At 36.9% G+C, this 22595-nt stretch overlaps 2 protein-coding genes across 3 annotated transcripts in view; one reads left to right on the top strand and one right to left on the bottom strand.

Moving 5' to 3' along the window:
• The window catches only part of LOC113499480 (DE-cadherin), a 519450-nt gene that overhangs the window by 201672 nt on the left and 295183 nt on the right, over nucleotides 1-22595 (top strand). The window lies entirely within an intron of this gene.
• Nucleotides 16396-21259, bottom strand: LOC113499485 (piggyBac transposable element-derived protein 4-like). Its single transcript, XM_026879990.1, has 2 exons — nucleotides 20674-21259; nucleotides 16396-17357 (listed from the first exon to the last, which is right to left on the bottom strand). Exons 1-2 carry the CDS (start codon nucleotides 21185-21187, stop codon nucleotides 16513-16515), a joined length of 1359 nt encoding a protein of 452 aa, XP_026735791.1. The 5' UTR covers nucleotides 21188-21259; the 3' UTR covers nucleotides 16396-16512.

The raw sequence follows: 22595 nt of genomic DNA, 5'->3' as shown, positions 1-22595 counted from the left end.
GGTTAAATGTTGCGGGAGATGTGCAAGTGCTGAACACAACTTTACATGTACTTTTCCAAGTTTAGATTTGGTTACACCCAACTGCTTCGCTTTTCGCCATAAACATCGTGTGAAATGGAAAAGACAACCTAGTATCTTCACACCTGGGATAATGCTTCGCAGTGCTAATATAGCGGATACTTCAAAATCCATACTTATTTTCGATGGGTTCCACTGAGGTATACGAGCCTTGATCAATGAAAAAAGAATTTCGTAAGTTGCACGGGTTTTGTCCGGTAAAAGTATGTATAGTATTGGAACTACATTGACAAAAGAATTGTTACTTCCAATATCTGCATGCATTGTGTACAGCTGATAAAAATTTTTCTGACACAGCTTAAAAGTGCCATCAATGAAAAAGTGGCTAGATTCGGATAGGTACTTCAACATCTCTTCATTGCAAAAAATCAAAATTCTTTTATTTTTGTGTTTATAATCCGCAAATAATAAATTTTCATATCTTTTAGGAATATCGATATCCACTGCTTTTTGAAACTCTATCTTTTTGACTCCCAATGCCGTATTTCTTTTCTTATATAATGTTTTCTTGCGGTTTTCAAATAATGGAATTGGTGTGACGAGATCCAATCCTGCGTCTTTTATTCTGTCCATAGTCTCTTCAAAAATAGTTGACACTGGTGTTGTAACATTCTGCTGTATATTTTTTAAACATAGCTTCATCTCAGATTCTATTGTAAGCTCTGATATATTTTTTGGAGGGTGAGTGTGGTTGTCACTTTCGTGGACAATTGATTCGTTTAATATTTTTATAGTGGCGTTGCAAATATTCTTTTTTCGACACCTCCATAAATCTGATCCATCTTTGTTTGTTCTCTTACGTAAATATTCATAATCGTTTCTAAACAAAATTTGATCTTTGATTTTGAAAGAGACGTTTGTATGATAATAATCTTTCGATGTCGATGGCTGATTTTCATCCATATTGAAGGTGTGGATAACTAAAATATACAAAAACATATTAATAATCTACATTATATTTTTATGTTCGCATTTATAATTATTTAAAAGGTAATAAATATATTAAACACTGTTACAGTGGTAAAATCTCAATATGTTTAATTGTTTACGTAACGAATTCAATACATTTTCAACAGATACTGTGCACTGAGTGAGCTTTAGTAATAAGGTACATGACTTTTACAAATTGATAAATATATATGTAATAATAATATGTATATACTTATTTATATTTAGAGGTCACTTAATGCACACCCCCAGAAAATTATTTATTTCTAAATTAAAAAGAAATGACATACACTTACCTTTTTTTATTAAAACACTGCGAGCACTTACACTAAGTACTCGTTTGTCACACTTCACACTTAAAGATGCATCGCGAAGACTGCTCATTTAGATAAGCATTCCTGTTATTAGAACTCGTTAACCTTGACAAAGGGGTGTGATTGGTCAAATAGCAACCCGTGATGCTTTACTATGAAGCGAGATAGACTAGATGTGTGGGAGAGAGATAGCACTACCTGCCTGCAAATATTATTATGCACACTTGTCTTTTTCTGTCCTATTAAATAATTATGAAAGTACATACTTATTTTGTAACTTTATTAAAGAATTGTTTTGTGAACTGTACTTTAACTTCTTTTTTTTTATGCGGTCCACAAATACTACTAAAAAATAAGTATTTAATTGATAGGTGGAATTCGGGACCGCGGTCCCGGTCCCAAGAGCCCCACGACCCGGTCTTTTATTTAACTTGACCCTATTTACCCGGTATCATACTATCATTAAACAGCAGTTACTAAGTTCTAAGCAACCTAAAAGCAAACATTAGAACTACAAACGAATAAATCAATAATAAGGTACATCACTAATCTGGTTCGTGACGTCATCCGCCGACGTGAAGACACGTCTCTGGCGTGGCTGGCACGACTTTTGACAACTTTCTCGCATGCGAGTAGGGATGTGATCATGTGATATTGTGGTACATAAAAAATAATAATATTTTATTATTTAAAACAATTTAATCATTTTACATATAATTATTAGTCGGATTCTTCGAAACTTGGCAAACTTATGTCATCCAAGTCCTTTTGCTGTCTTACTTTTCTTATTACGTTTAGTATATTGACATATGTGACTGACCGTTTTTCTTCTGGCATTCGATCCAATTCAAAAGCGACCAGTCTTGCGAACGCCGCATTTCGTGGGTCGCTAGGTCCTGGTTGGGCAAAATCCAACGGAGGTAAATTAGAAACGTCACACCTTAATTCATTTGCGTCCCATACGCTCCGTTGATAAGTGTTTGCACTCGTTATATCTTCTGCAGAAACTTGTATTTTTATAGTTTTCTTTGTCGTTTCTTCATTTGAAGATGCCTTCCTTTTGCGACTTAGGTCACTTATTATGCTTGGTGAGGAAGGTCCAGCTATATCCTCTGGAGAAGACATAATTAACACTTTTATAAACTTAACAAACTTTTTAACTTGTCGTAACTTGTAATTACGGCAACTACCTACCTATGATTACTCTATGATCAAAACTTTTCTAGTATTCTATCTTTTTTAGTGTTGCCAACCAAAATGAAAAAAATATAATGAACGAATGAAATCACTACATAATAAAATTTATGGAAAGGATCTGCTGCAGATGTAAGCTAGTATGCAATAAGTTTCATTCAATTAAGATTTTCCTGAATCTGAAATTAAACTAGTTAGTAAACGAAAAAAAAAAATACAAGTAAATAATCAGTCTTTTAATTGTGTTATTCTCGGAATTACTAATAATATTATTTAAAAAAATAAAGCATCAGTAGTGAGTGCTAATCTCTATGGATACTGTTTTGTGCCAGCACGACCTCAGCGTCGAAACTAGTCACAGGTAATCAAAACACTTAAGGTGATAACGTCAGGGTAGCCCGCGAAATTCAAATTTTCTTTGTTTTTTTGTAATTTGCCGGTCAGTGTTAGGATATATATTAACCAAAATATGATTCGCGATCGTAACACGTATGCCTTTATATGATTATAACATTAGAATCTTCAAAACAACCTTCTTAACCCAATGATGGTCCGATTCACAATAATTCATACCTACAAACTTAAAATGAAAATATAAAAAAGTATTGAAAAAATTGTCATTTATAAATAAAAAAATCATATGAAATTATTTAAATTAACAGTGATATTTTTCAAAACATGGCGCAGCACACAAATAGACCTTGCATATTTTACAAGCGTACTTTGTTTCTTTTCTTTTTTTTATAACTGCGCATTGTCTACAACGTCGGTATTTGCCCATAAGGGTCGGCATGTGATCATTGTTATTTTTCGACAGTATACGAAGTGGGTTATGACTACTGCTTATGGACTGAGGTAGTGTATTGTGACTATGAAAATTTTCTATAATTTGGCGAATAAGAGACAGATGAAATTTTGCAAAATGTAAATTTGGCATGTTATTTAATTCCTTATAACAGAAAAAAGGATTTAATACGTGCATATCAATTATGTGGAGAAACAACTTTTTATACCATTTTATGGTTTTTCTTATGCACTGTATTGAAGACAGTAACATGTCAGCCGTATCAACGCTTCCCATATTTTTGGAATAGTCCAAAACTGCTTGTGGCTTCATAATTTTTTATTAAAACAATGCAAAAAACAATAAAGTTTACAAAACAATAAAAATTCTTAACTAAGCAAAAATTAAAAACAGATTAATCATACAAAAAAATACACAAAAAGTTTCTTAAAACTAACCTAAAACCTAGTGTTACCCCCCCGTGCCCGGATGACGGCTTCCATACGCTCCCTCATGGATCTCACCAATTTTAGGAGCTCTTCTTGAGGGATACTAGCCCATTCCTCAATAACGGCCTCTTCAAGTTCCTGGAGAGTCGTAGGAGCGGGATCACGAGACCGAACCTTGCGTTTCAAATGGTCCCAGAGGTGCTCTATCGGGTTCAGATCTGGACTTCTCGCTGGCCACTGCATGACAGAGATCCCAACCTCTTGAAGGTAATCGCGCACAATTAATGCAGTGTGAGCGCGAGCGTTATCGTGCATTAATGTGAACCCCTCGCCAATAAAACCGGCATAGGGAACCACATGCTCTTCCAGGATCTCTGTGATATACCGGTGAGCAGTCAACGATCCTTGCCCGCGAGCACCTGCGAGCTGCCCGGAGCTGTTGTTGCAACTCAACAGCATTAGAAAACCGATTTCTTAAAGATGTCGATACGATGAATCGGTCGTCTCTCTCCGAGGTGCAGCGACGTCTACCAGACCCATGCCTCCGGACATGGCCACCGGTCTCTAGGAACCGCTGGTATACTCTTCGAACCGAAAAAACGGCTCAAGTTCAGTTGCCGAGCGACATCACACTGTCGCATCCCTGATTGCAGTAGTGCAATCACTTGAGCGGCTTCATCAGCAGTAGTATCCATCTTCAAGGCGTTTTTTTTTTGTGAACGATCTTCTCGTGTGTCCTCTTCAACGGTTGGATAGCGAATGACCCCAATTGAACCTGTATTAACCCTTTTATACCCACTAAAGGTAGCGCAAGTTGTGGCCCCGCTGAGGAGCAAAATTTGCCTTTTTTTATCAAGTTACATTTGTGGTATCAAACTTTTTTTTAATTAAATGAAATGGTGTTTTTTTATAAGTTTATTTATTTGGCTTTCAAATGACATCAATATTGGTGGGGGTACATGCGCGTGTTAAGGTTTAATAACGCTTTGAATGTTATTTTCAAGGAGGTGCGATTTTTTTGACGCCGAGTGTAGTATTATTAAAGCGTGGCATACCGACTCTGTTTTTTTTTACAGTACCACACGCGTATATATTATTCCTGTGCAGGTAATCCAACAATACCGGGCTAGTGTACCAGTTGTCAACATATAAATGACGGTTTGAACCGAAAAAATCCCTAATTAAAGTTGAAACAACAGCGCCTCCGACACCTAAATTACAAGGATCTATTATTTCAGTAGCTGCGCCACAGTAAACAATAAAATTTATGATAATGCCGGTTTGTACATCACACATTACAAATAACTTTATTCCAAAACGATTCCTTTTCTTTGGCAAATATTGCCTTATTGATAATCGCCCCTTGAAGGGAACGATGCTCTCGTCTATGCACAGATTTTTATAGGGTGTCATAAGCTTTTTATACTTTTCCCTAGCGTGATTAATGCAAGTGTCGACTTTTGATAATACGTTAGTCTCTTCACTATGCCGAGAAAAATGTAGCATGCTTAGAATTGTGCAAAAGCGATTTCTAGGCATTAGTTTGGAAAAAATCGGCGATGATAACAACACATCCGTACTCCAGTACTCTTCTAAAGTCAAATGTCGATTTCGAGTCATTAACATTAATAAAGCAAAAAATATGTACAATTCTGGAATGGATACATCGTGCCACCGTTGTAGGCGAGAATGCATACGAAGGTCTACGTTTAGTACAAAGCGTGAGTGAAATAAATCTGTCATATCTACAATGAACGACATAAAGTCTAAATCTAAAAAAAATTGAAATATATCGAATTCAGTAATATTTTCTGTTACTTCTAAATGGAGACCTGACGTAAACTCATCAAAGCTAGTTAATGCAGGCACGTGTGGTACTGAAGTCCACTGGTAGGACGGCTCCGTTTGTCTTCGACGGAGGTCACGGCGGGATGTTGATGCTGATGCAGATGTCGAGGCCCAATTGTTGTCAGGTGTTTCTTGAGTAGTGTGAGATGTTGAGGGCAAAACAGGTGAGTCATTGACTTGTTCTTGACGATCTGTGATAGACTGTAAACAAAAGCGAAGTGCTTATTACTATATGTGATTTCATACGCAATGTGGGTTCATACGAGTAATTGAATAAAAAAAGTAGTAAACTATAACTATTACTGAGAATTATTATTATCATTAAAAAGATCTAGATAATCAGATTCTTGAGATATCTGTGAATATGTTGATTCAGGAGAGGTTACAGATTGTTCTTGATTACATGTTCCACGGTGTGTAGGTTGAACTGAGGGCGATGGTGGTGGGTTATTATTTCTAGCAAATGATGGTGTCTGATATCCTTGGGATGGCCCTTGGTTGTAGTTAAATGGTCGTACGTAATCCCAAGTAGAGTTACAGTAGCTGTATCCAGGCGTTTGGGCTTCAGTAATGACTTGCATTTGAGATTTTGTACGTAGGCGTATATATTCAGGCACTTTTTTTATTTCACTAACCAACGACAAAAAGAAAAGTCTATCTTCATCTTCTTCCGCCTTTTTCAACTCATCATTCTTATTTAAGACGTTAATCAATTCAACTCCTATATCATCTTCATTGTTTTTCTTTTTTTTTCGTTTTGGCGGTGGTACTACGACTGGGTCAGCTACGTCTTCTGTTTCATTTCTTTCATTTTCTTGCCTTTGCATGCTTGAATCAGTTTCATTGATAGATACTGTGTCCTTCAAAAACATTAAACTATTGTAAAATATGTATTGAGTCTTTTTCTTAGCCGCTGACCCACTCGTGGTAACATTATCCTTTAGAGCTTTCACGAAATTATCCCTAATGTTCTTCCATTTCTTTTGTAATTCTTTTCCTAGAACAATACAACAAACAAGTTAATGATTTAGTCATAAAGTAATAGATTTGTTGTAATTCGTGTGACATGTGCAATAAAGAATATACATAGGTACATTGAATTCAATAAAACATGTAATAATAATAAAATGTTTGTTCCAGATATTTTGCAACAGGTTGTACATTCACGGAACTACATTATACATTCAAAATTGGAGTAAGCACTGTAGCAGAAATCGTACGAGAAGTTTGTTTTGCAGTTTAATTTTGTCTGAAAGATATTTGTTTGCCTGAACCAAACAAAGACGCTTGGAAAAAAATTGCCAATGATTTTTTTCAAAGAGCAATTTTTCCTAACTGCTTAGGTGCTGTTGACGGCAAGCACATACGATGCATTGCACCTAATAACAGTGGCTCGATGTGTTTTAATTATAAAAGTTTTTTCTCTTTGGTTTTATTAGCAATATGCGACAGTAATTATAAATTTGTTATGGTTGGTATTGGAGCTTTTGGTAAATTCAGTGACTCGTCAATATTTCAAAATTCGGTTTTCTATGAAAAAATTCAAAAAAACCAATTGGATATTCCAGAGCCACAACCGATTTCACAAAGCAGCGAGACATGTATCCCATACGTTTTTGTAGGCGACGAGGCACTTGCGTTATCTACGAATTTAATGCGCCCATACGCAAAAAAAGATTTGGATGAAACCAAAAGAACGTTCAATTACAGGCTTTCTAGAGCAAGAAGATATGTAGAATGCAGTTTTGGAATTTATGCAAACAAGTGGCGTATATTTCATAGACCTCTAAATGTTCAATTCGCTCTAGCAAAAGATATCATAAAAGCTACTTGTGTCTTACATAATTTTGTAAGAGACCGAGATGGCTATTGTTTCGACGACTCACTCAGTTGCCCTTTGCCAGAAAATGTAACACAGGAAGGATTAAGAAGGAACAATAAAACTGCGTTGAGATACAGAGAATTGTTTGCCGAATATTTTATGACTGATGGGAAATTAGAATGGCAAAGAAATATGATTTAACTGAAAATAGACGTATTATTATGTTCTAAGATGTTTAAAGTATGTTTAGTTTCGTTAAAATATATGTAATAATAATAAGAAATACTTACCAAGATTTTTTTTGCCTCTGTTGTCATCTCCTCTTTTCCAAAAATATCTACTAATTCTTCCCATTGTTTCCGTTTTAAATCTCTATTCTTATAAACTGAAATAGCTTCTCGTTGTTGAATTTCAACAATGAATTTCTCTGTGTCGAAGTTCATGGCTGCGCAACTGAAAACACGTGCATACTTCACCGGCGGCTCGCCGCAAACTAACCGCCAGTGCGTATACACAAGATGGCGGCTAGCCGCGAAGCGGGCCGCGGCACTCCATTCAACCGCCGCGGTTGAAATTTTGTGGCGGTTTAGTGCGTACAATCATAAGCGGTTGCATATTAAACTGGAAAAGCGGCTAGCCGCGCGGTTAGCCGCCCCCGCGGTTGGCCGCTAGTGCGTAAGAGCGCTAACTCCATCAAATCTTTAAAATATCCGCGTCATTCTTGTAATAACTAGGCCGCCTGGATTTGCTTTTTGGTACAGCTTAATCTAGGCTCGGCGCAAATGGGCCACCGACCACAGCCATCGGTGTCTGTCGCGCACTACCGCCACATTTCTAGAAGCGAGCGACAGCTACCGGTGTCTGGAAGCCGCCACATTTTAAGGAGTCTACACACCAAACCCGCCGACACAGCCCGGCGGCTCGGTGTCGGCGACCCAAACCCGCCAACCCGCTAAGTGTGAAATTACAGTGGCAGCGGGGCGGGCAGCGGGAGCGGGTGGCGGGTTAAGCGGAAACGCACATTTTCGTGGATGAACACAGTTACAGCGGGGCGATTGAGCGGTCCAGACGTATCTACCTCGAGCAGTATTGAAAATAATAATAATGTCAGATTATTTGGAACCTAGTGCTTATTTGAAGTGGGACCTTTTTTTTTCTAAAAGCAGTCGCCACGACATCAATAGTGATCGATTTAGACATGGAGAGTTTTATACCTTATACGAAAGGCTGCGAAATCATGAAGATAATTTATATGTAGGTATATTAATGAATAAAAGAAGTAGAATAGTTAAACTTTTAATAAGAATCAACAATGTTAGAAATAAAAAAGAATTAGTAATTATTCAAATTATCTTGCGGTGCACTATGATAACCATATTGTGTCATATATGGATCTGGCAAACTTTCTTGTTGCAGCTCGGCCTTAATAATGGAATTTATTTTGTTTCTGACTCGTAACTTTTGAATCCCTTTAAACTGTTCCAGTTGTGGAAGTAAGCTCATCAGATAATGATAATCATCTGACTTTGGTACTTCTTGCGTGATACTGGGTGTACTTTCTTTGTTCTGAAGTAGTAAAAGTCGCTGTTTTTCTATTGCCAAGAATTCAGCGCGCAGTTCATTAGCTGACTTCTTCCTTTTTCCTCGACTTGAAGTTGATGCAACTGAAGGTGGAGCCGGAGAGTGTGCTCGTGAAGATACTGCTATGCTCGATAACGGTGATGCGACACTTCTAAAAGAGTCTTGCGTATCGTCGTTTACATCACTGTCACTTGTTAGTTCAGTAGTGATATTAGATTCACTTCGGCTAGGCTGAATTTGATCTCTCATGAAAGACATTTGACGGAAATGTTTCCAACTAGATACGAAATCATTAGCTGCATCTCCTGATCGAGTTGGTGGAATTTTCTTAAGTTCCTTTCTGTAATGGTCCTTTATGTTCTTCCATTTTCTCTTCAATATTTTAGCTGTAAAAAAATATTAAATAAAAAAATTGAATGTCATTTGCGCCTAGAGCCAGTTTCTCTAAACTACAAGTTACAATAGGTAAATAGCTGGCAACGCTTTTTATTTTTGGGTAGGTAAATATGTCGCCAGCTTTTACTTGTAAGTTGTACCTTACTGTACTATTTATTTGCAGGTACTTGTCTACGGGAATGTCATTCAAAGCACTAGCTTTTTCCTTCCGATTAGGAGCAACTACTGTTGCCAAAATCATATACGCTACATGTGACGCAATCTGGGATCAGTTAGTACATATACACATGCCTCAACCTACAATGGAACAATTGAAGAAAATAGCAAATGACTATAATGAAAAATGGCAATTTCCGAACTGCATCGGGTCAGTGGACGGAAAGCACTGTCGCTATAAAGAAACCTAAGCATTCGGGATTCAGATCCCGAATGCTTAGGTTTCTTTTCTCTTTTCAGCATCAGCAACTGCTTGAAGCACTAAAGTATTCAGATACTTTAGTGCTTCAAGCAGTTGCTGATGCTGATAAAAAGTTCATTGTAGTTGAAGTTGGTGGTCGAGGCAAACAGAGTGATGGTGGTACGTTTCACTACTCAAGATTAAATAAACAACTAGAAAATAACAGGTTCAATATGCCACCTCCTCAAGCTCTTCCAGACACCAACAAGCAGCTACCCTTTGTCTTGATTGGCGATGAAGCTTACCCATTAAAAGAATACCTCATGCGTCCATATCCTCAAGAAATCTCGACCACAACAAAGAAGTATTTAACAAGAGGGTATCAAGGGCCAGAAAGTGCATTGAATGTGCATTCGGAATTTTGCGTGCCAAATGGCGAATTCTCAATAAATCCATAGAAACAAATGTAAAACATGCACGTCTAATAATAAAAACTGCTTGTTTGCTTCATAATATCACTATGAGTAAATATGTTTACGCCGAACGCCATATTCATTTAATTAATCAAATATCTTCAACAAACACGGCATCAAGTTCTAGACAAAACAATAGCTCTTCAGTGAGGGCCAGAGCAGTACGAAGTGACTTTACTGATTACTTTATTAATAATAACAATTAAAATAACAAATAAAAGTTACTTACCATCAGAATCTCCACTTATTATTTTTATTTCTTCCCATAGTTTTTTAATTACTTGTCGATTCGAATGATCTGAATCACTAGAATTCCACAGAGGTGGCCGAGCCATTACGGCACTTATTAAATCTTCAGTCGTCAGCGGCATGTCCGAACAGATCGAGCGGAAAACGCAAACTGACTTGCGTCCACCGCTCCGCTCGGGACGCCCGCTTGTCCCGCTGCGTTTTCCGCTCACCCACCCACCCGCACTTGGTGCACCTTAGTCAAAAACTATGTGTTTGCGTTACCCGCCACCCGCTCCCGCTGCCCGCCCCGCTGCCACTGTAATTTCACACAGGCCACAACAGTGCGTTGCGGCGTCGCATCGCAAAAACAACATTGCACAGCTATGCGATGCGATGTCGCAACGCAAAAATTTCATCGGATACGACATCGTACGACAAGACGCTAACCGTCAGTTCAGTTTCTAGTGAGACATTGACCGCACTGCGCGTGTTCTACTTCTGTTTGCGTTAAGGCGTATTAAGAAAAAGAAACAGAAAAGAAAGTACTGGGTGCACCCATTACTGTAGGATCTGTTCACACAGACCGGCTCGGAGAGCATCGGCGCGCATTTTTCTTTTCACACAGACCGGATCGTATACGCTTGGAGTTGGTCGGAGCGGAATCGTCAACTATTCCACATAGACCGGCTAGAATCGGCCTGAAAGCGGATGCGCTCGGACCCGATCGGATGTGCTCGCAGCCGGTCGGATGCGCTCGGAGCCGGGTGGATACACTGCAAAGGCAGTACCAGTATTCCACGCAGTTCAAGTTTTGTTTTCGGTGTTAACGTGTGCTTTTCGGAACATGGATTTAGATAGCTCCGATGAAGAAATATATTTGCTAGCAAGATTGTTTGAAGCTGAACAAAACAAACGAAAGCGCAAGCGAAGACAAATATGGGCAAAAAATATTTGCAAGAATCGATTAATCCATGGGGAGTTTCACACCATTTTCGAGGAATTGAATAATGACAGCCTTAAATTTTATGAGTATTATCGTATGGAATATTGGCAATTTTTAAAATTGACAGATTTGTTAAGAGTACATATAACAAAAAAGACTACAAATTATCGTTGCACCATTCCAGCCGAAGAAAGGTTAACGGTAACTTTAAGGTAAGTAAATAAAAAACAATCATTTATAATAATCATCTAATTCAGGTCACAAGATCACAGCCGAAGCTTTGTTAACGTATGTTGCCGTTATTGTCCTGATTGATTGAAATATCAAATATGAGACAGTAAAAGAAACAGTTATTAAACTAAACATTGCTTAAAATTAAATGGTTAAAGTTAAAGATTACACCTAATTGAATGGCTGAATGTAATTAAATAGTGCAGATTTGACTTTCATTATTTTGATTGTCTGTGTTTATTAATTATTTTGTGTGTTTGTACTGTAATCGTAAGTAGTCTGATCTGGATAGTTTTGACAAATATAGGTTTCGTTTGATAACTGATGGTAAGTAGATGGATTAGAGGATGGCGGAGAATTTATTGGCAAAGAATAATTCAAATCTGCACTATTTTCATACAGACTCAATTCAGCTTCGTTAACAATGTCAAAAACGCGCTTTTTAATTCGTGCTTGAACTTCTTTTGGAAACGTTTCCAATGTATCTGACATAGACAAAAAAAATTGCGTAATGCCTTGTCAAAGGGTTTAGTATTTTTTTTTTCTTCAAGATATTCTTCAAAAACCATAGCAACATCTTTGTTTAAGCGTGTTCTCTTTTTCGAGTCGGAAGTACTTGCAAGCGATTCAACTTCGGAATGGTCAGAACGTTTAGATGATGTCGATGCTGGTGGTAGTGGTGTGCCAGGTTCCGATTCATCCGATGATAATGTAACATTAGATATTTGGTTCCGATTACGAAAAAACGGTATTATAAAAGAAAGTTCTTTTTCAAATTTTATTAATTTGGATGATGTCGCACCATCGCCACTCTTCCCTTTTCGGTTATGATAAGCTTTTCTGAAGTTATCTCGCAGTTTCTTCCAACGATCCATGCACTGCCTAACTGGAAAGAATAGAAATAAATAAATTAAAAACATCACCCTCCTTTAGTTCATCGGGTAAATGAGCATGCAGTCAGTGGACTTTCTTTAATTTATACTTCGTTTTGGCGCGGCAATGTTATATTTCGATTTTTTGTTTGTTTTTACAGATTCCTCATTACTGGTTGCAGTTTCAAAAACTTGTCATTTAATTTCCGAATGGGAATTTCTACAGTTCATTCAATAATTCATGAGACAATCAGAGCAATTTGTAATGTTTTGATGCCCTTAGTTATGCAGATACCAGATGAAGAAATGTGGGACAAGGTCTCTCGTGATTTCTTTAATATTTGGAATTTTCCTAACTGTTTGGGCGCTATAGACGGAAAGCACGTCAGTATACAGGCACCAGATAATAGTGGAAGCTTATACTATAATTATAAAAAAATTTTCAGTACAGTGTTACTAGCTGTGGTAGACGCGAAATACAACTTTTTTATTGTTGATGTCGGATCGTATGGTAAAAATAGCGACGGTGGAATTTTACAAAATTCAAAATTTGGAAAAAAACTGAACACTAGTAAGTTAAAGCTGCCCCCAAATAAACCTCTACCGAATACCACTGAAAGCTTACCACATGTTTTCATAGGAGATGAAGCATTCCCTTTGAGCAATAACATTGTTGTGGAGCTAGTGGACTGTATATTTTGAAGGTTTCTGTTTCGGTTTTCTTTCTTGTTCTTATTCGTCTTCAATGAAACTCATACGTTATCCAGTATACATTTATTGCACAAGTTTCGAGTGATTGGGGTCCATTCACAGGAAACGACTGATCGTCGACGTCTGTGAACGACTGCTCGATAGAGGCTACCATGAGCGACTAACGCGAGCGACTAACGCGAGCGACTGCCTTGAGGTCTATTCACAGGGAACGACGATCGTCGACTTCTGTGAAAGACTGCTCGATAGAGGCTACCATGAGTTACTAATGCGAGCGTCTGTCCTTGAGCTACTCTTGCGAGTGATTGTTCTTGAGCTACTCTTGCGAGTGACTGTCCTTGACCGCTCTGAGGCCTCCTTTTATAGGCGACAACGGCCAATCAGGACGCTTGAATTTCCATACGGCCCCGGCAACCAATCAGAGAGCCGGATTCATTCTGACTTCTAAAATTCGTGCCGTATGCAAACTCTCGTTACTTAATCTATACAATTTATAGTTATCCTACTTTCAATAAGGTTTTAAAACAACTTAATCAATTTTATATCTAGTAAAAGTAGTCCTTGTTGCCGGTGAAGCCCGATTTACAATTTGTTCACCGGCAGCGCTATCTAGTGTAATATTTACATACTATGCTTGAGTTAAATCAACTCGGCGTCCGTAACAAACATATTGCGGCCGTATCCGAGAGAACAAACAAGAACAGACTTATCAAAAAAAGTATTTAATCTGCGTTTAAGCAGAGCAAGAAAAGTCGTAGAATGTGCATTTGGAATGCTAACTCAAAGATTTGAGATTTATCAAAAACGAATGAAAATCCAACCGAAGTACTCTGACTTAATTATATTAGCAACTACATGTTTACATAATTTTTTAATAGAAAATCGGACGCCATCACCAGGACAAGAGAATGTTCTTCACAGCAATATGAATTTATTAACAGCGATAACAGACAATAATGATGAAAATAGTTCTAATATCGACGCAGGTATAACCATAAGGAATAAATTTAAGGATTATTTTTCAGCAAGTGGTGCTTTAGATTGGCAAGATCAAGTGGCCACTCGAGTTTCTTAAGTTATATTTAATAAAAATTGTTCGCTACTTCTTGAGTAGGTATATTGTAACGTTCAGATACTCAAACGATTTTTACGAGTAAAGTGAGGGTACATTTAAACTCATGTTATTCCTGTTTTGACTTTGAATTTAACAAGTCACGGCAAATTAAGAAGCCCTTTCTTTAGAATTCGTTCGAATATCTGGAGATAGGTGTAAAACAATAAAATCTTAGTAGGTACTTACCACTTAACCCCACACATTTGCTTATTTCCTCCCACGCATTTTCTTTCATTACCCGATCGCTATACGATGGCTTGGTTATGTCAAATAAACACTCATATTTTGACACTAGTATTATTAATTTTTCGTCAGTCATGTTTTCCTACAAGTGCACACAACTGTTCCGTTTGAAAACTTCGAACACAAGTGATTCGAGACACGATAGAAATACAATAGGGGCGCGAAAGCCGGCTGTCGCTTGCTTGTTGAAAGCAAAATGGCAGTCGGCGTGGTGCGACGGGCACGCAATCGGAACCGATCGGCTGCGCGAGCGAGAAAGAACACGCAATCGGAGCCGATCGGCTGCGCGAGCGAGAAAGAGCACGCGATCGGAACCGATCGGCTGCGCGAGCATTAAAGAGCATGCAATCGGAGCCAAACGGCTGCACGATTGAGAAAAAGTACGCGATCGGAGCCGGTCAGCTCCTCTTATTATTTCACACCAAGCGCCTTCAAGCATTCTTAATGACAAAAGCTGTGCACATAAAAAAATAAACCTTAATACACATACTAAAAACTCTGTTTTCATCGTGATAAGAATCTGCTCTCCTCTCCGAGCCGGTCTATGTGAACGGACCCTTACTCCGCACCGTACCGGCGGCCACACGAGCAGTGCGGCGTCGCAATATTCTTACGGCACCGCAACAGGCTTGGCTTGGCTTTCCCAGTTGACGACAGTCTACAATAAACAATGGATCGAAAAAGACGTGTGTTGCTGCTATTATTACTTCGCCATTGACCATTTCACAGACCAGTGTTACCAACTCTCAGAAATATTTACCCCTAACTCTAAGTCAAAACCCCCTAAAACTGCGTCAATTATTTGAAAATCCCCCTAAAAAATAATATTCAATCAAAATAATATAATAAGTGTTAGTTAGGATTTTTTAATTAGTAATGAAAAGGTGCTCATATTTTATACCATTTCATTTACCCACAGAGTAGGTAAATATTGCAGAGTAAGAAAATATAATTACACTAGATGTCACCCAGTCCTAAGTCATTCGCTAGGTGAAAAAATAAATTTAATTGATTATTGCATTGGATAGTTCTACTATATTCAGAATATTATATATTCAGAAAAACCCTAAAAATACCCCTAAACATATAAAACCCCTAAAAAAATCCCATTCCACTAATTTACCCCCTAAATTTGGGGGGAAAACCCCTAAGTTAGGAACACTGTCACAGACCAATAAACGTGTCCCATAATTTTGCAACTGCCATTATAAAAGCCTGTTGTGTTCTTCACAATTCTGTGGCCGATCGGGACGGTCTTCGCCTAAGTGATAAATTGGCGATAATTTGTGATGAATTTCACTTGCTTCAACCTCAAAATGATGAATTGACAGCAGCAAATGGTATAAGAGATGAATTAGCAAACTATTTTTTAACACGTTGACGGACAGTACTCTCTCACATGTTATGGTTGCTGAGACAGTACTATTTTTCATACATTGCCCATAGGCGTAGCGTCACAGCGCAACTATTATAATAACACATGATATGACAGAACGGATATAGACGTGAACGTCATAAGGCGTTCCGTCACATAGGTTATGTATTTTTGTAGATATATGACAGTACGTTTTGAGGCGTAAACGTCTACATCCGTAGTGTCATATTTTATATGCCCTAAGTATATGCTTTGTGCACTTACGCCCTCAGACGTCAATGTCTATGTGATAGTATAAAAATAAAAGAAAGCTAATCAGTCAAAATTAAGATTTATTTATTAAAAATATCAAAACAATCACAGTTATTACAATGGCATACAATTTTTATAAACTAAATGTAATTAAATCTTCTCAAAAATCAACATAATTATATTTAAATCAGTCTTACATTTTGTACATAAGGAACGTGATATCACAATCAGTTTCATAATCTAAAAATCAGCGTAATTATTCATTATTGTCAATACTATTATGGTAAGATTCGAAACATGGTGGACACAATGGAGGTTTATCGGGGCATCCTTTACAGCGATAGCTCGTTTCCTTTCGAATATTTTTTTTAGTACAAACTTTGCACTTTAGGAAAGCAAACTTTTTTGCTGTACCAGGTCTAGATAAAATTTGTTCTGGCCAATGACCAGTTATGATATTTTCAGTACCAGAAATATTGACTGCCTGTGGAGCAGATGATGTGCTTGGTCGGAATCGTCTGTTATCATAAATGCTGCTTTGATTGACCATGTCTTTTCCTTTGATATTTCGATCATGAATCCCAATCATCACCTTGATCAGTTCTTCTCGATAGTTAATATAATGATACGAAGAGGCGTTGTTTTTCTTATATTTTTTATACAGAAAGTAAGCATTCCATACCGCAATATCTAGCAAGTGAAACAATACCTTTTTGTACCATCTTATAGTTTTTCGGGGGCACGAGTAATAAGATATCAATTGATCGGACCTATCAATGCCAGACATGTACCTGTTATAAAGTTCCACTTCTGCGGGTTTCTGTCTTCTCTTGCCAAATCTGTTACTCACTTCCACAATCGAAGGATGTTGGCCAGTGGTAATCATCATTACTGGACGTTTATCTTTCCACTTTGAAACGTAAACTTTATTCTTACGTGCCCATACGTGCTCACCTCTCTTCAGCTTTTTCTTTACAATATATACAGGATTTTCTTTACGATTTGCCCGCAAAGTTCCAGTGCAGTGGGTCTTCAAATCAATCAGTTTCTGTGATAAATTCACAGAATTATAGTAGTTGTCCATGAAAAGATGATGACCATGTAGCAGTGGCGTGCACAGACTTTTTAGGCAGGGTAGGCAAAAAAAAAAACCACTCACCATCACCAAAAATTTTCAACTTAGTGATTTGCCGCCTCAAATATACATAAATTGACTGATTTTATGGACATATCAATTTGCGGATATTCGAAGTGGCCTTTCGGCACGTTTGTCTGGTGTTTCGTATCGGCACAATACGTAAAAACGGAAAAAAGAGTTGTTCGAGTGATATGCGTGTACGGAACTAACAATATATATTTTAAAAATAATTTAGTGTTTTTTTATTTGTAAATTAAATCTACCCGTCTATCTTTCAGTAAATATTTTTGCAATACGGAATCGTAAAAATTATTATCGCGTTTCATTTCCAAAAGCAGGTTTTTTTCTATTGACATAATGGAAAGATCTGTAAGTCTTTCCTGGCCTTGGGTGTTTCTTAAATAGGTTTGAATACGTTTTAGCGACGAAAATGACCTTTCAGTTGAAGCACTGCTCGCGGGCACCGTAACAATTAATTTTGACAAACGCAGTACTTCGGGAAAAATTGTACTTAAGCCGGTTGTGTAAAAATAATCTATAATTTGGCAAATATTCATATTTTTTAATTCGCTGTTTTTATAAACACATTTGAGCTCGTTCATGAGGCGTTCTAAGTTAAAGTTAAAAAATTTGTAGAAATCGACAAATTGCGTTACTAAATCTATCGGAAAATTATAATTATATTTTTCAAAGTTTTCGCACGACAATAATTCAAAATATTTTAGATCTTTTAGATTTTTATAACGCTCGCGACATTCGTTTGATATATTATCTACTATTTCAATAAAAACCCGCTTAAAAAATGATTTTGTATCTACTACATTACGTTTTTGTTTTGGCGGTCCAGTTACCCTTTTAACGCGTTCAAAAATTATGTCGAACTTAGATCTGAATTCCTCTAAAAACGATTCAAATTCTTTTATTTTTTTCACGCAATAAACTACATCCGATGTCTTTTTTTGAATAATATCGTAAAGAATATCGGTTTCCGCGAATATTTCATTAAACACGTTAAGGAAAAACTGAAATTGAAAATCTTTTAAAAAATTTAAAAATGACGAAACTTGACTTAAGGTTTCGCCATCCCACGAACTGACATTTTCTTCGATATCCTCAAATAAAGCAATTAAAACATTTAAGGAATTATAAATGACGTTTACAGTACGCGAATTATAAGTCCACCGAGTTGGAGCAACGCGAGGTAATTTTTTAATATCAGCAAATTTATTATAGTGACTTTGCCTTTTAGTACTATTATTAAAGAAATTGGCTAATGTTTTTATATCGTTAAAAAAACTTTTTGTTTCGGGAATACGGTTACACGATTTTGAAAGTACTAAATTAAGAACGTGAGCGGAACCCCAGACGTATGCAGCGAGAGGGCATTCCTGGCGAATCAACGACTGAACGCCGTTGAGTTCAGATGACTATACAGCGGCGCCGTCATAGGTCTGAGCGATTAATTTTGAAGAACACTTAAATTCTGATAAAATCTGCAGAATGACAGTACTTAAAGTTTGCGCGGTGCGGTCGGAACTAACGTCAATGTATTTAATGAAACGATCATTAACTTCCGACTTATAAAAATATCTAAAAACAATAACAAGTTGCTCTTTACCGCTCACGTCTGGTGTTTCGTCAACCATCACGGCTACGAAATCAGTTTCGGCGATTTGTTGTTTTATTTTTTCTATCATTACTGACGCTACACTAGAGATAAGGTCATTTTGAATTCGATTTGACAAACCCGTAAATGAGATTGTGCTATTTTGTAAGTGATTTTCCAAAACAACGTCATAAGCCGCGAGCAAGTTGACCATCTCTAAATAATTTCCTTGATTCGACGACGAAGCCGATTCATCATGTCCGCGAAACGCAAGTTCTTGTTTACCTAAAAAGCAAACAATGTCTATAAGTCGCCGAAAAATATTTCGATTCCGATCAACTTTTGCATTATGCCTATCGATATCGATTTTAATTTGTGAATCTAAACACGTCTCTATACGATTTTTACCAAAGCCGTGATATTTCATACAAGATTCTAAATGGTTTTCCGAGAGCTCGTGTTTTTTAGCCGCGCTGAGAAAATTATGAATGTCCGAGTAACCGGTGTTATTCCAGACGGTTTTGTTATTTGAAAATAATAAACAAGGAAAACAGAACAATCGGTTACTATGAATACAACCCGTTAGCCAAATAAATGAATTATATTGTTTTATATTAAATTTACGATTAACTGTACCTTTCGTTTGTATCAAATTCAAAAAAGGCGTACTGCGGCCTTTCGCGATCACTTGTTTTTTGTCACCGAAAGATAGTTTTAGAAACGCACCAGTTTTTATTTTCTGTACACACACACCACTAGAATAACTTTCACAGTTAAAAACTTCCATTATTTATAATAATTATACAATTATCAACGATAAAATCTCAAAGATATGCGTTTACGAAACGAATCAAACAATAATAATGGCGTCCAGGGTTACCCAATTTGAAAAAATACCCATATATTTTACTTAATATTACCCATTTAGCCCAAAAAAGTTGAAAAAGAAAAACCCGAATAATCGCAAGGTTTACTTGTTCATTTGATAAAAGTAAAGTATTTAGAATAAAACAAAGAAACTTTATTATTTTGGTTAAAATCAATGAATAAAAAATCTGACGTCGTTGAAAAATGACAAAGAATATTTTTTAAATGAATAACAATGAAACATATTGGAGAAAAACTATAGTCGTAATTTTTAAATGCTAAAAATATAATGTAAAAATTCCATACTCCTTCTTAATTACCCACCTTAGAGGGTAAATCTTTTCAGTTGGGTGGTAACACTGATTTACGACAAAATTTCGCGGTTGTAATAAAAAGTCACTGCCTACAGTTGTGTTAATGTGCGTAGTGTTGACGTAGTGTGTACAAATGATTACATCAACACACACAACAGTGTTTTTGTATGACTACGAGACTTTCACACGCACACATAAACACTCCACTGAATCAGTTAGACATTTAGTTTAAGTGTCTATACGCTTGGTGGCGCTAGCGCAGCGTTGTTAAGAATGCAAAAATGTTCGTAGTAGTGTACTAGTATAAATGACAGATGGCGTTGTTTTAAGTTTTAAACACTTCACTTATTTAATTGTTCTATAATTAGATTAATATATGTTATGTAAAAATAATTATTAATATTTTAAATAAAATATTATTGTGAATGTCTGTCTTAGATTCTCAGGGTAGGCAGTGTCTTTTTGTCTTTATGGACTGCACGCCACTGCCATGTAGCAAATACGGACGCATTAATCGCAATACGAGCTTTTCTGTCTTAGACCCATTTTCACCCAAGTTTTGCTCAGGTGCTTCTTTACCTGAATACATTTTCATATTTAGCACATAGCCATCAGATGTGGTGAGTTCATAAAATTTGATGCCATAGCGAGCCTTTTTCGACTTGATATATTGACGAAAGTGCAAACGACCTCGAAATAGTAGAAGCGACTCATCCAATGATAGTTCTTTTCCAGCATTGTAAATTTTACGAAAGTTTAGAGTCATCATATCAATAAATTTTACAACCTTAGTTTCTCCTTTGGCTTCCAATTCCGATGCATAGAGGCAGCGTAGGATTTGCTCATATCTTCGTCCGGACATTATGAAACTAAATATGGGGTGATAATGTAGTGGATCAGATAATGAAAAAAGGTTTCTTTGTTTAGGACATTTTATATGACCTTTGAGTAGGCTAAGTCCAAGAAATTTCATAATCTCTTCGGAAGTGACTTCACGGTATGCCATTTTGCGGCTATGTCTGGTGTGAGGTCTATTACTATTGCATAAAGCATTCCCATAACTATTAGTACAGTTTAGAAATTTTTTGTAACATCTTCCCATGCTTTTGCTTTCAAATTTTTGTTTTTAAAATTGTCATGAGACTTGTCCCACAATATTTCCCGTTCCTGTATCAACGAAATGAGGTAGTCCACGTCTATAGATTCCACACCGGTACTCATTTTTTTGTATGATATACACGTAATTATCATCAACGAGCGTACACTCTTGCTTTTGAGGCTTTGATCAGCTCATGGTAGCTTGTAAAACCTTACGGGGCCAAATCGACTGCCCAGAGCTCCACAGCCTTTTCTGCCGCCTATTCACCCCTGACAAATACATCGGTCGCCGTCAGAGCTGCAGGCACAATCTCTTCGCCCCACCGACATGCAAAACAGTCGCCAGAGCTGAATCTCCTATATGTCGTAATCTTAAGACGCTCAACGCCCTTCTGAATGCCAACCCTGAATTTGATGTGTTTGTGGATGAGTGGAGTAAAGTAATGCGTGTGTGTCTAGAAATCCTTCATTTTCAACCATTTGGAACGGCTGTGAATCTTTGCAAATCATAAACAAGATAGCATTTGTAAGGCGAATTCCTTTAGCTCCATTTTCAGAAAATTCAGATATGCTCCTGAAACTCTGATTTAATGTCGGCTGAAATATTTTTGTGCGAATAGACGATGCACTTATGTCACTTGCATTAAAACTACAATCAGAATCAACTGAACTATTTTCATGTAAAGCAGAGACAGGTGCGATTATCTCAGCAGAAGTAGAAGCAGTTGGCATTACAGGTTTTACGAATGTCTCCTTAAATGATCTCTTGGCGCCTGTTTTATGAACTGTGTTCTCCTCGTTGCAATTTTTTCCTAATAATGAACTATGCATTTTTTCAATGTGCAACTTAAGATTTGTGGTGTTGCCACAAGTTTTTATGATTTTATGGCAAGACCGACATCTGGCTTCATTATTTTCAAGTCTTTCAAAAAATTTCCCAAAAGCGACTTTTTGGCGGCATTTTTAATTCTGTTCCTGTATTCCTGAAAACAAACAATGAAATTTAAATAAAATTCAGACACGAACTCGAAATAACCAGAACGTGCAAAAATATTCATAGAAAATACACAAAATAAAATGTTCTGTCACCTTAATATACTATTTTTAATGCAAGCAAAACAGTAAGAATCCACACCACAGCCGTAAAAAAAGAGATAAATTGTCTATGGCCCGAGACATTCAAATTTTGCGCGAAAGAAAACGATAATTGTTTTGCTCTATGCTCTCTTTATCTCATATACAACATTCATAACCTTAAAAAATAACAATTTCGTTTAGCATGTACAGAAAGCAAACAGATGAATTCAATATTTAGA

This window comes from Trichoplusia ni, chromosome 12 (assembly GCF_003590095.1).
Source record: "Trichoplusia ni isolate ovarian cell line Hi5 chromosome 12, tn1, whole genome shotgun sequence".
NCBI classification, from domain to species: Eukaryota; Metazoa; Arthropoda; class Insecta; order Lepidoptera; family Noctuidae; genus Trichoplusia; species Trichoplusia ni.
Note: the sequence above shows the minus strand (reverse complement) of the source record. Positions and strands in the feature narration are given on the sequence as shown.